The sequence below is a fragment of the Bidens hawaiensis genome, unplaced genomic scaffold (assembly GCF_021521415.1).
Source record: "Bidens hawaiensis isolate Kalapana, Puna unplaced genomic scaffold, B.hawaiensis_p1.1 tig00021493_1, whole genome shotgun sequence".
NCBI classification, from domain to species: Eukaryota; Viridiplantae; Streptophyta; class Magnoliopsida; order Asterales; family Asteraceae; genus Bidens; species Bidens hawaiensis.
Window position 1 is genome coordinate 37603 of NW_027493330.1, and position 11729 is coordinate 49331.

Here is an 11729-nt window from a genome sequence, read left to right on the forward strand (position 1 = left end):
TTTTGCAATATTGGTCAAGTTTTACTAAACGTTTCTATATAATTCATAACTTGTTTGGAGAACCCTTATAGAAAATCATTGAACATCGAAAGTCATCTTGGTGTGTCCTTTTTCATGTTAGAGCCGAATCAAAGTTTGTTTTGTTCTGGTTTCCTAACGAAAAAATCATTTGGACAATAATTTGGTCAAAACATGTATAGAAGTGAGTCCGTACGTTAAGAATAAAAGGTAAGAACATATTCATAAATTAACTTGTTATTAATATTATCTTCCCTCGTGATGAAGCGAGAATTATGTATATTACAAAGAAGAAAAAATTATTTACAGCAGCATTACATATAATTGTGTAAACTATATATGTTGTGTAAAATGCTTTTGTTAGTGTTAAATATTACAAATGCAAGTAAATGTTCATGCATTTAACATTTTTAGTAAAAAAAAAAAGTGGTTCATATTAATGCAACTATAAACTTATATTAAACCATTCATCATTTCAAATTTCATAAATTCAAACATAAATTATCAGTGAAGAAACATACTTGAGCAAACACCCACATAAAATAAAATAGCATAAAACCATAATAAGTTACGAGACAAGTTAGTATTCTAGACAAGTTGATGCACAGCACAAAAACTCTCGTACTTTGAAATATCCATCCACAAAAGTTAAACCTGAGACATACAATGAGAACCTGTTAAACTCACAAGATTATAACATAGAATCAAATCACTTCTTTTAACACAAATGATACTAATAATCAGGGGACATATATCCATGAAGAAGACTCACAGGAGTTGGTGCACTTAGAAGATCACTGAATTTGCTATCTTCGGTTGCTCCGATTTTTTTCAGATGATATACAAGTTGCGAGATGCCATCATTAACATCATTCCTAAACTTAACTGAGCAGTGGCTCTCTTCCTTGCGGCCAACACACCTGGCTTGCAGGCCATCCCTATAAGCCTTACATGCCTCTAAGATATCCCGTGCACGATCGCGAAAATGCCCAACTACAAAAGCCTCAAAGTTCTGCACCATGCATACACAAGATCTCATTAGCTAACCAACCATACATACCAGACAAATACTAGGAAGGACAAAATCTTACCTTGGGCAGTTTAGTCATGATATAAATCATTGTTTTGAGTGATTTTACCAAGGTGTCCTCGTTGTATAGTAAAGAAAAGTATTTTGCAACCACAGAGGGTCCGGAATCTAGAAATCCGTGTTGGTGGAACAAAGGTTCTGTATTCAAAACCTGATTCTGTATGGAGATCAGAAGTTGGAGCACACTTGGGTTGAGGAGTGACCACAGGGTCCATGTGCGGTAGGAGCAAAATTCACCACAAGCGAATAGATGCGGATTGATACCAAAACCACCAGAGCGATAGCGCACAACCTTGAAGGTAATAATAAGAATAAGAATAATACTAACAATAAAAAGGACACACCATTGAATAATAATATATGCAGCGTATATAAAGATGAGGAACATACAGGCGGCCTAAGAGGAAACTCGCGTGGGTAATACACATCAAAGAAGAAGAGGCCATCATGATATGGAGTCCCCTTAGCTCCAATGATCACAGCTGTTAAAAGATCCATCCTTAATTCGTACGCCCTCACAAATATTGTGTCTGTATATATCCAAAAGAAATGAAAAGAAAAGAAGATTTTGTTTGGAAATGATTATTATTATCAAGTATAAAGTAATAAAAGATGTAGTAACTTCCTTCACATACCAGGCAAGCCTTCTTGCAGAAGCCTCGCTCTTACTGTATCGTTGCAACCCAAACTTCTGATGCCTGAAACATATCATCACACATAAAAGTGATACAACAAAAAACATATTATTATAACTATTATGAATCCAATTAAAACGGGTACGTACCTGGTCGTAAGGCTTATTAGACAAGAGATGGTCGTAAGTCGACGACGGTGTCAAAGCTCTTAAAGTTTTTATACATTTTAAACACAGTTTGATTATCAGGCATTGCGATTGGGCAGGTTTTAGCCGAAGAGTCCTGGTAGAGTACATCTTTGATAGGATAGATACCAAGTCCTGATAGGTTCTGAATAAAGTTGTAAAACTTTGAGCTATATTCCTCGGAAAATGGCAGAAACGGGGTGCAACTTGACCAAGTACTGCGTTGAGTATCAAGAAGAGGTTTCTTTATAACAGATCGAAACTTCATTGCAGCAGGACGGGAGATGTAAGCCATAACAGCCTGCAAGCACAGAAAAAGATACAAGTGGGAAAAAAAATTTAACTTATAAGTAAACTGAGAGTAACACCCTTGTCAATATAACATCTTAAATATATAGAAACAACATAAGAGAAAAACAGAAAGAAACTTATACCTTAAACATTTTGTCCGCTGCCTCATTAAGGTCTTCATCCTTGTCATCATCAACTAAGACAACCTATTGATTAAGTTATGAAGTAAGACATCATAGAGTGCATCAGTTAAGAAATACGGAAGCGTTTTGTGTATATTATTATAGATGTAAAACTCAACAAGGTACAAAAACACAAATAACACACACAATTGAAGCGCTCATACCCTTTTAACTCCATCGGCTGGGGAAATTTCATCAAAAATAGCCTGAAATAACCACAAAAAACACCAAACTCAGCCCACTTATAATTATGTTACAATTTTTGAAACATGGAATCACCGATAAGTGATTTGTGTGTGGAATAAGCAGCGATAAACGACCAACACACCTCCTTTTCTTCACTTCTAGCTACCAAATTTGTGGTCCGACCATCAATCTTGGGATCCATACACGCTATACGACTTTCCTACAAATAAAAGTTCACACGCATAAAATAAACACAATGATATCATCAGACATCTATGCCACACTCATAAAGATAGATAGGGGGAGGGTGAAAGAAAGATTACAGCTGACGTTGAAGCAGGCAAGCTTGGAAGCTCTGATTCATACATAATGGAAGATCCAAGAATTGGCTGCGGCACTATTCAAGAATAATGTGTCTCGTTTTAAACTGAACCAAACAAGTAATAAGCTTCACACATCAAAGTTACGAAGAACTAAATCTAGTAATCCCGACAAGCAAAGATCTATCAATAGTCTATCACCTTATAGCTTTCTAGACTAGCAGCTCACTTTTATTTGTTTAATTGATTTTATTGTTTCTATGATTTTAATCGATATCAATCATAAACTAATCAAGAACACATAGTAAATGACCCAACAAAACTCTATCCTATGAAACAATCAACAAGTGCAATGTGAACAATAAATCCAAGTAAACAAAACCAAGCAATCATACGAATTAATTAAATCAAACTTAACAGTTTACTTAGAACATAAAATCCATAACGAAACGAAATCCAAACAAAATCAAACCGAACTAAGGTTCATCACAACCTAGGTAGTTTATGGAATTTAGCCTAGCATCATATAGTCTAAATCAACAAAACAAGTAATACTGAAAACATGGTGAAAATCTAATAAACGAAGGATTAAAGGCGATAAAACCCATAATCTCCAAACGCGAACGTATAGGTCTTCACCGGCTGTCCTCTTGCCTTCAAAATCACCACGAAACTCGAAAGATAGCTCCAAGAATTCTCAAATTCGTCTGGTGGCTTCAGGTTATTGTCAGGTTTAAGTTAAAGATGTTTAAATACCCAAAACAATGCCCAACAAGTAACAAAAACGAACTAAAAAATCCATCAGCTTTGCCTAGGCGCCGCGCGACGGGCTTTGGCCTCCCCGGTCGCGGGGCGCGGCGTGCTCCACCAAGGGGGCGGTCAGACCGGTTCTCTGTTCTGGCTCCTTCCTGAAGCGTTCCGGATCTCCGTTTTGGCTCTTTCTAACTCGTTTTTCGTCCTTTTTTTATCACAATCAACTCCCGGAACGTACGAAACATAAAAGTGTTAGTAGTATACAAATCTTGACTAAAAACGAACAAAAACAATTAAAATATTAAATAAAATATACACGGGAAATATAAACATTTAGCATTATATCAACAAGGTTTTTAATGAGGCGGCATAAAGCGTATGAAGTTGATAATCAAGGGGAAATATTATGAATATATATATATATATATATTATTGTTTTTATTATTATGATTATCATCTACTAAATATAGATTAGCTTGTTCCTTAAGTTTCCTCCCCTTATAAATACCTATTAGTATTTCATTGTATGATACACCAATTAATAATATAAACTTATTCTCTCCCTAATTCTCTTCTCATCTTTTTGCTAGTAGGCTTGTTACAAAACAGTAAGAACATTTTTTATGCTTTATTTGTTGGCTCGTACTTTGTAATTTACTTTTTTTGGTCTAAAACATGTAAAAGGGCATTTTTAAAGAGCCATATGCCTAGTTTACTGGTGTATGTACTCTATCCGCTTAATTGTTACGCCATTCGCTAGTTAGATAACCGAAATATATACTTGTGATGTAAGTGTATGGGTTGGATAGTAAGCGAATGGAGCCATGCTGTCACACCCCACTTTAGGGCCTAGGTGTGTGACCACAAGTTGGTACCTGTTTAGTAAATAAATCAGAGTTGCAGTTTTATAGCGGAAGTCTTTATTAAAATATTTATATTGAAAACTTATTAACAACTCTGGTTTAATTACCCGTTTGATATTTCAAATAAATCTCTTTGGAAAACATAACTCTTTTATAATATTTCCAAATAAAATATCTGAGCCACCAGATAGCATCTAATGACTATAACTCCAATCTTCTATTCCTTCTTGCTTGTCAGTTCTAACCTTTCTTGTTTTCCTGTAACATGGGTGGGAAAATACGTCAGCACAAAGCTGGTGAATAACGCTGACTCTAAAATTATCTTTTCAACACCTTTGTGAAACCAACAATAATACCTTTGTGACTACTCATTAGGCACCCAACTAAATTGGGTTCAAATTACCCTAAGTACCATGTACAATTAATTATATACACAAATCATTTCTCATAAAGCTTCCGGAGACTTGTTTTTGATTTGCATGGCCTCGGGAAAATGCCGAGTCACCATGTATGAATGGATCCAGAGTATACTCTTAATCAGAGTGTCCGTTTCTTATTATTGTACACAAAGTTTTAAGGATTTATAAATCCTATGCAAACATTCTGACTCAATATAAAAGGTTTGGGGGGTATTCACCTTGTCTATTTATAATCAGTTTCTGATACTGATTCCTGTTTTCTGATTCTTGTCTTATTGTTTTGTTATCTCGGACCTATAGTACAAGAATAACATTTTGTATAAATAACTAGATCAGCGATCTAGCTTTAGACCTTTAGTCTATTTTAGTATAACTTCAACATTCATAAAATCATTTTGTTTATATAAAATATTTGGACCTTTAGTCCTTTTCTTCATTTACCAATTGTATGTTCGTTTCTTCTTCAGGAAGAAACATCTATACTGAGTTTCTTCTTCAAGAAGAAATATTAATTTTATAACTATAACCTCTTGTATTATATTTCTTAATTATAAAAAAATACTATTTTGACTATAACCTTTGCTTAAGAAAAGTTATATAATTCTTAATTGTAATCAAGGTTCGGGCTATACCCCCCGACTATGGTCTAAGCCATTTATAATAATATAATAATAACTTAGGTAGAACCCCTTACCTCGCACGGGTATTCGGAGTTAAATATTTCTAAGTTTATACGGGCAGCGCTTCTACTCTATATGCACGTTAATCGAGGCGTTCTTGATCAACCTTCCTTGGCACGTAAATCGAGGCAATATGTAGGTGTCGCCGGGCCGTGCACGTACTTCGAGACAAAATTTCGGGTTATCTTTGGGTGGCACGCACTTCGAGGAAATTCCAAGTACTTGGCACGGATTATGAGGTAATGATTGTCGGGTCGGTGGCACGCAAAACGGTGTTCGGCACGCAAACCGAGGTAGAGAGAGAGGATTTCTAGAGAGAGTGAATGTGAGGTGTGAGGGGATAAGCCGTGAGGCTCCCCTTTTATAGCCAATTTTGGATCCCATCGCTGTACGCGATGGGTCCCCTTTTTCAACACCGTCGCGTATCGCGACGGGTATATTTCTGCCACGTGTCACCAGAGTGTGACACGTGTCCCTGAGTCATCACAGCCCATCGCGGTACGCGATGTCCGTCTTCTTGGACTCATCGCGTAGCGCGATTGGTCCATATATATTATTTTTCATTTTCAATCCTTCATCTTTTGTAGCTTGTAACTTATGGTCTAATTCTCGTTGTCCAAAAATACTAAGGCGGCTCTTAAAGCGGCTCGTGGCGATGCGAGTGTGCGAAGTGCGAAGTGCGCCATCAAAGCGCCACATTGCGCCCGTCACCCTCGCCCGAGCCCGTGCGCGTGCGCGTCGGGTGCTACGCACCCTCCGCTAGGACCACTTGGTGCATGATATTCATAAAAGAATATAACTATGGAAATTCTATCTCTTATAAAGAGCTTCCATTTCTTTACCACTTTCCATGTGAGATGGATTCCATCTTCCTTATTTATACCTTAGTGGAATGCTTCCACTTTCTTACATCTTCCAATGTGGGATGGAGTTTTATTATTTTCCTTCATATAAGAATACTTAACTTAGGAAATATTTTTATTTCCTTATTTTTCGTATAATTCCTTATTTAATATTTCCCGTCACTTATCTTGAGATTATTTTTGATCCCTCAACTTTCCTAAGTTGTCAAATTTGGATCGAAATTTTGGGGATGTTACATCCTCCCCACCTTGAAATGAATCTCGTCCTCCAGATTCGTTGGTTTAAGAGTGAATGGTTCTTGCTTTCGATTGTTGATTATATTCTATCTAATCGGGTTCTTGTTGTTACAATCTCTATGCAGAATTACTAAGGTTTTTGTTTTGTTGTTAACTTACATTCCTTGAATGATGTAACTAGTCAATAATTCAAAATATCATTAATAAATATAAATTGCTAAACACATTGATCAGTTGTGTTTAACTATTTATCTTACCGTTATGTATTCTAAACATTTACTGATGTTAACTACGTTGTTGTTTTGATTCAGTCTATCGAATCTATTCCAACAAGTTGTTGTTTAAATTCAGTCTATCGAATTCATTCTATCCTTGATCTTGATTAATGATGTTCGGTATAAACAGTACTCTTGTACTTTGACTTATTTGCTATACTTAGCGGTCGTATTTCTTGAATATCTTCAAGCTCTTTTTCTTTGACTTTTTGATCAAACTTTCTAGGTAGTATAATATTCCATCAGTCGTATTCTTGAACGAATTATTTTCGATGATGTCCTTGCACTTTCTAACGTTTGGTATATCATCTTCCTAGATGATAAATTTTCTCAACGTCTTCCTTGTTTCTAAGTTCCGGATGAACTTTTTAATATTTGAACCTCTTGATTGTTCTTTAGAGGTAACAAATATAAGCATTCTTGTGTATTAACACGATCTATATGCTAGTATTTCATTTATAACTTAGGGACTTAAATACCCTTCTTTGATTACAAAACTTCTCGTTTGAAAACGAGTTACAATTAATATACAATAGTTAGCTAATCTATCTTGACATTTCTTTGATGTGATCTTGTCATTCATTAATCTTGATTAGCTTTTCTTTTCGGCCATTCCGTCTTAAAGTGACCAGTTTCTCCACACGTAAAACATACTCCTAGCTTCTTACGACATTCATCTATTGTGTGTCCTGCTCTCTTGCAGTATGCACAATTGTTTGAATTTTCTAGTCGACACTTCCCAGTATGTTTTCTTCCACAAGTCTTACAAGCTGACTTGGGAGTACTTTCTTCTTTTTCTATTTTTCCGGAATCTTTTGGTTTCTTAGTCTCTTTATCTTTTATCTTTTCTTCTTCTTGATTCCTTATCATACTGTTGATTAAATATCCGGCTAATTCCATAGCCGAATCAACTGTTTCTGGCATATTGGATCGTACCATGTCTCTTATTTCTCTTAGTAGTCCATATATGTAACGAGTTACTTTGTTATATTCCGGAGTTACTAGATGTGGAACCAGTCGGCAGTATTTTAGGAATTTAGTGTTATATTCCCTAATATTTATGCCAACAACCTTGTGATTCCATAACTCAACCGAGGTAGAGAGAGATGATTTCTAGAGATAGAGAGTGAATGTGAGGTGTGAGGAAATGAGCCGTGAGGCTCCCTTTTTATAGCCAATTTTGGATCCCATCGCGGTACGCGATGGGTCCCCTTTTTCAACACCGTCGCGTATCGCGACGGGTAGATTTCTGCCACGTGTCACCAGAGTGTGACACGTGTCCCTGAGTCATCACGGCCCATCGCGGTACGCGATGTCCTTCTTCTTGGACTCATCGAGTAGCGCGATTGGTCCATGTATATTATTTTTCATTTTCAGTCCTTCATCTTTTGTAGCTTGTCACTTCTGGTCTAATTCTCGTTGTCCAAAAATATTAAGGTGGCTCTTGGCAATGCGAGCGTGCGAAGTGCAAAGTGCGCCACATTGCGTCCAACGCCCTTCGCCGTCGCCTTCGCCATCGCCATCGTCCTCGTCCTCGTCCTCGCCAGAGCCAGAGCCAGAGCCAGAGCCCGTGCCAGTGGGCGTCGGGTGCTACGCACCCTCCGCTAGGACCACTTGGTGCATGATATTTATAAAAGAATATAACTATGGAAATTCTATCTCTTATAAAGAGCTTCCATTTCTTTACGACTTTCCATGTGGGATGGATTTCATCTTCCTTATTTATACCTTAGTGGAATGCTTCCACTTTCTTACATCTTCCAATGTGGGATGGAGTTTTATTATTTTCCTTCATATAAGAATACTTAACTTAGGAAATATTTTTATTTCCTTATTTTTCTTATAATTCCTTATTTAATATTTCCCATCACTTATCTAGAGATTATTTTTGATCCCTCAACTTTCCTAAGTTGTCAAATTTGGATCGAAATTTTGGGGATGCTACACATGCGCGGGTTCATTGTGAGTGTATGGCTCCGTATGTGTAATTTTATTCAGCAAATGATAACTTAACACTTGATTTTGGTTAAATTCCTCTTTTTACAATGTCCAATTCTCTTGAGACACACACACTACACAAAGTTAAGCAATTAAGCATAAACAACAAGCAACCTAGATCAATCAGATAGTGATTCCGCCACTAGCTAGCATGTGCCTAATCAAATACTAGATCCTCAAATTGACGGCTTTACAAGTGGTATTAGAGCTATTGGATGCCTGATAAGGTTTTCTAGGTGTGTCTGAGTACTTAACCTAAGTGATTTAACAATATTTTTAGGATTTTTTAGAGATTGAGATCAATTAAGGACATTTAGAAAGAATGCAGAAGAACAAAGGTCCGCTCGGTTCGGTTCGTCTCGAATAAAAATAATTTATTTTATATATAGTTATATATGAACAAATATATAAATATATAGACAACACACATAATTATAAGCATATATTTTTTTAAACACTTTGCGATTCCCAATTTGGTTGAAAGGTGAAGTTGTCAGCTTTGCGATTCCCAGTTGATCTTATTTGGTTGAAAGATGGCTTGATGTGAAGTTGCCAGCTTTGCGATTCCCAATTGATCTCATGGAATGGGTTGAGAACTCGTCTTTAAGCGTGCGCAATAAAGAAATTGTGGGTGCAATTATCTATGTTGTCTGGTGGGTAATTTGGAAGCTTCAAAATAATACTGCTTTTTTTTACAACAAGTATGAAGCATGCGGTGTTGTCTGATGATCTGCTTCTTTTTCCTTTGTATCCGAGTAGAAAGAGCAAGTGTAGAGTTAATTGGTTAGAGTGGTTGAAAAAACCTCTTTTATTCATGCAATTTTTCTTTCTTGTGTGTGTCCTTGCTAATCAGTGCTTTATATAATTTTCGTCGTTAAAAAACACTTTAAAATTTTCCCAGTTTCGTCAATTTTATAGTTTTAGTTGTTCGCTTCAAGTTCTCAGAATACCAGAAGTTTGTTTACATGTTCATTATATCCCATTTCAAATTTATTTCTCATGAAAATTTACGGTTTATTATACGTTTGTCTAAATATTACTCATTTGTTTACAAAAAATATATTATTTACAACATTCAAACTTGTTTCTTATTGAAAATTTTAAAGTGAGAAAGAAATAAATAATGCTTGAAAATCGCTCGATGTTCGATCGAAAAATGCTCAATTCGATTTTGGCTCGCTTAGATTTTCGCTCGATTCGAATTTCAGCCGTTCAGTTCGGCTTTAAACGAGCTAAGCAAAGAGCAAGCCTCGCTTGGTTCGGTTTGGCTCGACTCCCACCTAGTTTTGCTAGAAATGTGTCCTATGGCTTTTATTTACCTTATTTTTAAGAAAATATGATATATTAGTGTAACAGTTTTTTTTTATTTATTTACTAGTTAAAAACCCGTGTGTTACACAGATTGAAAAAATAAAATGCTAAAATTCATATATTGTTTAGGGTTCTTAAATATCACTTTTTGACTTCTTAACCCATTGTTCCAATTGTTGCTCTTTTAATTGCTCAGTTATCGTTTTTTCTTTTCTTCAAAACAATCTCCGATACATAATAGCTCTGGTTTCTCATCGCCCTCAAAGGTTGATAATACTAATAAAAACATATAATATATTTAAGAAACTTGTGTATGCTCCTACTCAAATATATAATAACGGAGTAAGTTAAAAAAAAGTTATATTTCTACTTTGAGTGGCATTTTATTTTTCTAAAATAAACCAGACGACAATTTACCAATTCACTATAATACCCCATGTATATTCTACTTTTTACCACAATTCACAGATATAATAAATAAATTATCTTTATAAATACATTATTTGTCCAATCAAACATATCCAACTTGTTCTGATTTTATGAATACATTACTTGTTCAATCAAACATATTCAACATGTTTTGACCCGTGAACTATGAAATAGACGATGCAAAAAAATATCAAGATGGTTAGAGATGGTTAACTTAGTTGCACAAGCCATAGTTGAATTAATCAAACACACTAACCAGATGAATCAATGCTCAAATGCAACAGAGACAGTAGAATTCGGCTTTTTCCTGCAAATATACATCAAACCAATCAATGCTCAAACTTATGTCTTTACATATACATAGATTAAATATTATGTGTGGAAAATAAAATTATTCATTTACCCCTAAAAAAAGTAGGATGCCTTGAAAAACTTACTTGAAAGCCCTACCAACAATCGCGCTTATGCAAAAATAACTTCATATAAATAAACTTGGCTCACATCGTGACAAATAACTTATTAGTTTGATTCATTACCATCAAATTTCAAGATACTTTTCTACAATAGTGTACTTTGCAAATATAATCCTAATTTAATAATTCAAGAAAAGAAAACATAAGCACACCCCACTGCAATAGTTGATTATATGAACATGAGTAACTCAATAGAAATCAAAACCTTCTTTTTGTCAAGAACTATAATGTCAAAAAACCTAAATCCAATGAAGCCATGAATATTTTCTCTCTCAAATTTTCCCAGGCTTCATTATTGGAAACCTTCTATTAACATACTCTGAGTACAGATCAATTGCAAGTTGCTAATTGATAAGTTAACTGATACAACAACAATTATTTTTATTGAAAATTTGTTATATTGATAAGTTATATTTTTTTTTACTGATCTAGTTATGTGACTTCATAGAAACATCCAAACGATTTACAATGAAGTGGTAGGTAAGCGGGCAACAAGCTGCGCCGCAACCCCCTTTTGGAAC

General features: G+C 35.3%; 1 protein-coding gene across 1 annotated transcript; it reads right to left on the reverse strand.

The window, feature by feature from the left end:
- Positions 1-751: 751 nt before the first annotated feature.
- LOC143563482 (putative ubiquitin-conjugating enzyme E2 38) lies at positions 752-2955 on the reverse strand. Its single transcript, XM_077051014.1, has 9 exons — positions 2911-2955; positions 2730-2807; positions 2566-2607; positions 2363-2425; positions 2058-2229; positions 1744-1806; positions 1499-1638; positions 1110-1400; positions 752-1030 (listed from the first exon to the last, which is right to left on the reverse strand). The coding sequence occupies exons 1-9, from the start codon at positions 2953-2955 to the stop codon at positions 752-754; spliced, it is 1173 nt and encodes a 390-aa protein (XP_076907129.1).
- Positions 2956-11729: the final 8774 nt, after the last annotated feature.